General features: G+C 67.7%; 3 protein-coding genes across 3 annotated transcripts in view; 1 reads left to right on the forward strand and 2 right to left on the reverse strand.

Moving 5' to 3' along the window:
- Positions 1-938, reverse strand: part of SUPT5H (SPT5 homolog, DSIF elongation factor subunit) — a gene marked incomplete at its 3' end in the record, with an annotated part of 11,139 nt that extends 10,201 nt beyond the window's left edge. Inside the window, exons 1-3 of the mRNA XM_017839586.1 lie at positions 691-938; positions 308-441; positions 66-111 (exon numbers count right to left, since the gene is read on the reverse strand). Coding sequence (XP_017695075.1) covers positions 66-111; positions 308-388 — 127 coding nt within the window. The remainder of the gene's footprint in view (positions 1-65; positions 112-307; positions 442-690) is intronic.
- Positions 939-1,723: 785 nt separating this feature from the next.
- MED29 (mediator complex subunit 29) lies at positions 1,724-3,227 on the reverse strand. The gene is made up of 4 exons (XM_017839587.1): positions 2,988-3,227; positions 2,689-2,747; positions 2,441-2,525; positions 1,724-2,037 (listed from the first exon to the last, which is right to left on the reverse strand). Exons 1-4 carry the CDS (start codon positions 3,225-3,227, stop codon positions 1,801-1,803), a joined length of 621 nt encoding a protein of 206 aa, XP_017695076.1. The 3' UTR covers positions 1,724-1,800.
- Positions 3,228-3,271: 44 nt separating this feature from the next.
- The window catches only part of PAF1 (PAF1 homolog, Paf1/RNA polymerase II complex component), a 4,877-nt gene continuing 3,991 nt past the window's right edge, over positions 3,272-4,157 (forward strand). The window contains exons 1-3 of the mRNA XM_017839588.1: positions 3,272-3,364; positions 3,746-3,775; positions 3,912-4,040. Of these exons, the coding sequence (XP_017695077.1) occupies positions 3,315-3,364; positions 3,746-3,775; positions 3,912-4,040 (209 nt within the window). The 5' untranslated portion in view covers positions 3,272-3,314. The remainder of the gene's footprint in view (positions 3,365-3,745; positions 3,776-3,911; positions 4,041-4,157) is intronic.

Raw genomic sequence — 4,157 nt, forward strand, 5'->3', positions numbered from 1 at the left:
CTCTTCCTCCTCCTCCTCCTCCTCGTCGTACTCCTCCTCCTCTTCCTCCTCCTCCTCCTCCTCCTCCCCCTCCTCCTCCTCCTTCCCGCTGCCCCCGCGCTGCTCCTCGGCCTGAGGGGGGGTTTGGAGGGCTCAGGGGGAGTCAGGGGACCCCCAAAGCCCCCCAGCCTTCGGCCTCACCTTGCCTTCCTCCCCCTTGCTGCTCCTTGGCCTGGGCGGCTCAGGGGGAGTCAGGGGGGTTTGGAGGGGTCAGGGGGAGCTCGGGGGGCTCAGGAGACCCCCGAACACCCTGAGCCTTTGGCCTCACCTCGCCTTCCTCGCCCTCCTCGCCCTCGCTGCTCCGCTCGCTCTCGTCCTCCGAGAAGTTGCTGTCGTCGCTGTCCGACATGGCTGGGGGTCCTGGGAGGTCTAGGGGGGCTTCAAAGGGGCTGAGGGGGGGTCCTGGAGCAGTCAAGAGAGTGTTCTGAGAGGAGCTGGGGGTGGTCCTGAGGGGGTCACGGGGGTGTTCTGGGGGGTCTTGGGGACGGGCTGGGGCGGCTGCGGATCCTTCAAGGGGACCTGGGAGTGTCCCGGGGGGGTCCCGGGTGGTCCCAGGGTGGGTCTAGGGTTACCCCGGGGTTATCTCGGGGGTGTCCCGGGTTATCCCGGTGGATCCCGGGCGGTCCCACCGCCCCCCCCGCCCCCTCTCACCCTCAGGCTCCGCTCGCTCTGAGGCCGCGACCCGGCCTGGCTCCGCCGGGGCCTGTTCCTGTCCGTGCGCCGCTCCCGGCTGTCAGTCTGTGACCCGGTGCCGTTCCCGGTGTCCCTCCCGGTCTCTTTCCCGGTCCCTGTCGCGGTTCCTGTCGCGATTCCCAGGCTGGGCCCGCGCTCCCTCCGGGTCCCCTAACAGCCCCTTCCTCTCGCGAGATTTCCCGTCCTCCCTCTCGCGAGATCTCGCGCGACGGCGGCGCGGCGGGACCAAAAAAAAGCGCGGAGCGTTTTTCGCGATTTTATGACATCATCGGGGCCGCGACGTCACTGATAGGCCCCGTGACGTCACGGAGCAAAGCCCCCCCCCCGCCCCCGTGACACCCCCCCCGGACACGTCCCAACCCTCTGGGATCCCCCTGTGCACACAAAGGAAGCAATGTCACAAAAAAATCAATTTATTTAACAAAACTTAAGAGTTTCACCCCAAAACTTGGGGGTCTATCCCAAAATTACCCATTATCCCCCCAATTATCCCCTCCCAGGAGGGCCACTCCCCAAAACCCATCATTGAGACCCGTGTGGACACACTCAGACCCCCTCCGACACCCCTGGAGACCCTCAGGGGGGCTTGGGGGTGTCCAGGACCCCCATGGAGACCCCCCAAAATCACCCCCCCAGTCAAACCCCAAAACCAGCCTCCCCCCCCCAGAACAGGGGTCAGACCCCAAACCCCCTCCCAAACTCACACCTCCCAGGAACCCCCTCAGTTTCTGCCTTTAACCCCCCAAAACTCCATCTGGGGGGGGGTTCAAGATCCCTCTGAAGCCCCCTAAGCCCCCCCCAACCCCTTCAGACCCCCAACCCACACCAGGGCCCCCCAGTAGCACACCCAACTCCCGGTCAGACCCCCCAAACCCCAGAAACTTCTCCTTAACCCCCCAAAGCCCTCCTGTCCTGACCCCCTCGGGGACCCCCAGGGTGAACCCCTGTGCCCCTCCCGCAGCCCCACGAGTGCCTCTCCCAGAGCCCAACCCACCCCCAAAACCCCCTTTAACCCCCTCGCCCCCCTCCCCAGCCGTGTTTCGGGGCATCCCTGGGGGTCCCGGTCCCTCAGGGCCCCCCCGGGGGGGGCAGCTTGCCCGTGATCTTGTTGGCCCCCTCGAGGAGGGCGTTGTGGATGTCCTTGGCCCCCCCGATCTGGGCCTTGATGAGGGGCAGGTACTGGGTGTAGGGCAGGGGGGGCTCCCCGGGACCACCCCCCCCCTCGCCCTTGGGGGCCGCCGGGACCAGGGCGGGGGCGTGTTTGGCGCTGTCGAAGCTCTGGGAGAGGCACTCGTGGGCCAGGCGCTGGGGGGGACACGGGGGGGTCACCCGGGGGGGCCTGGGAGGGTCCCCGAGCTGAGACTGGGGGAGTTTCGGGGGATTTGGGGGGGTTTGGGGAGGTTTTGGGAGAGTCACTCTTGGGCCAGGCACTGGGGGGGGCACAGGGGGTCATCTGGGGGTGGTCCCAAAGGTGGGACAGAGGGGGTTTGGGGGCGTTAATGTGGGGTTTGGGGGGTGGGTTTGGCTCTGGGAGAGGCACTCGTGGGGCTGGGGGGACACAGGGGGTCATTGGGGTGTCCCCAAATTGTTACTGGGGGAGGGTTGGGGGAAACTGGGGGAGTTATGAGGGAGGGGAGTTTGGGGCTGTTTTTGTGGTAATTTGGGGTGGTTTGGAGGTATTTCTGGGTGGTTTTGGGGGGTCTCTCACCAGGCACAGCTCCAGTTGGTCACAGAGAGCATAAAACTCCTCCAGGCTCTTGTCGAAGCGCTGCAGGGCCCCGTCCGCGCTCTTCCTGAGGGAACTGGTCAGACTGGGGGGCACTGGGAGGGACTGGGGGGCACTGGGAGGGACTGGGGGGCACTGGGAGGGACTGGGGGGGACTGGGAGGTACTGGGATGGTACTGGGACGGTACTGGGATGGTAGTGGGATGTACTGGGAGGCACTGGTCACTCACTGGCCGCTGTCGATGCTGCAGTTCTGCACCAGGTTTTGCGCCGCCACCTTCATCAGGCTCTGAGGGGGTCGGGGGTGAGGGGGGGACCCCAAAACCTGGGGAGACCCCCCGAGGGAGGGACACGCCCCCTCAGGGGACACGCCCCCTCCCAATGCTAAACCCCGCCCCTTCCCCACACAAACCACGCCCCCTCGGTATCGGACCACGCCCCATTTCACATCAAGTCTCGCCCCCTCAGGCACCGCCCACCTGCGGATCGCGTCCCTCCACGCCCCGCCCCTTATTTAAGCCCCGCCCACCTGCAGGCTCTCCTTCAGCTGCGGCAGCAGGACCCGGAAGCGCTGCACGGGCTCGAAGTCCTGCTGCGCCTGCGCGGCCTGCGCGGGGAGCGCGGGGCCCGGAGCGGCCCCGACCGTTGGGGGCGGGCCCGGCCCCCCTCCTGCCGCCGCTGCGGGTCCCGCTCCCGCTCCGGGCGGCCCCGCGGGAGGTGCGGGGGGAGGCCCAGGGCCGGGCCCAGGCTGAGGCGGCGGCGCCGCCATTGTCGTCCCCGGGGCCGCTTCACTTCCGGCGCGCGGCGCGGCGGGGAGTGACGTCGCTGGGAGCGCGCCGGAAGTGGCGGTGCGAAGATGGCGCCCACCATCCAGACGCAGGCGCAGCGCGACGAGCCGGGGCACCGGTAACGGCCGTGACGTCACCGTATTGACGTCAGGGGGCAGTGTCGTGACGTCACGCGGAGCGCGGGAGCCCCTCCGCGAGATTTGGGGGGTCGCCTGTGACGTCACGGCGCCGATACACAGGGAGGAATGGGGGGTTCCCATTGTGACGTAAGGGCGCGCGCGGGGATGGGTAGGGGTCACTCGTGCCGTCATATTACACTGATGTGACGTCACGCGGAGCGGGGGGAGTCCCCCGGGGGTTTGGGTGGGCTGGGGGTCCTCTGTGACGTCACGGCACCGCTATTTGGGGAGGAAAGGGGGTCCTGTTCTGATGCCATTTATATGGGGAGGGTCGCTCGTGACGTCATAACCCTCCACCACCACCCCCGTGCCCCCTCCAGGCCCAGCTCGCACCGGACCCTCCCCGAGAGGTGAGTGGGGGGCGGGGGTTCGGGGTAAAAACCCCTCCTCGATTTTGGGGGTAGTTTGGAGCCCCCCTGATTTCGGGGGTCTCTGAGCCCCCTCCCCCCGTTTTGGGGGTCTCTGACCCCCCCGTGTCCCCCCCAGGTCGGGGGTCGTGTGCAGGGTGAAGTTCTGTAACGGGCTCCCCGACATCCCCTTCGACCCCAAGTTCATCACCTACCCCTTCGACCAGAGCAGGTTTGGGGGTCCCCAAAAATGGGGGGGTCCGGAGGGGCCCGGGGGGGCTCAGGGACCCCCCAGCACCTGATCATGGCCTGGGACATCATCTCCAGGGCCGCGGCCCCCGACGTGTCCTTGGGCGCCGGGTCCGAGTCGAAGATCACTTGGGCA

The sequence above is a fragment of the Lepidothrix coronata genome, unplaced genomic scaffold (genome assembly GCF_001604755.1).
Source record: "Lepidothrix coronata isolate B3197 unplaced genomic scaffold, Lepidothrix_coronata-1.0 Scaffold440, whole genome shotgun sequence".
Taxonomy (NCBI): Eukaryota; Metazoa; Chordata; class Aves; order Passeriformes; family Pipridae; genus Lepidothrix; species Lepidothrix coronata.

Excerpts from the sequence above, each read along its gene's own strand:
- MED29 (XM_017839587.1), bottom strand. The coding sequence starts at position 3,227 with ATGGCGGCGCCGCCGCCTCAGCCTGGGCCCGGCCCTGGGCCTCCCCCC. Across the intron at positions 2,526-2,688 it reads TGCAGCATCGACAGCGGCCA|GAAGAGCGCGGACGGGGCCC; the intron begins GTGAGTGACCAG and ends CAGTTCCCTCAG. Across the intron at positions 2,038-2,440 it reads ACCAACTGGAGCTGTGCCTG|CGCCTGGCCCACGAGTGCCT; the intron begins GTGAGAGACCCC and ends TGTCCCCCCCAG.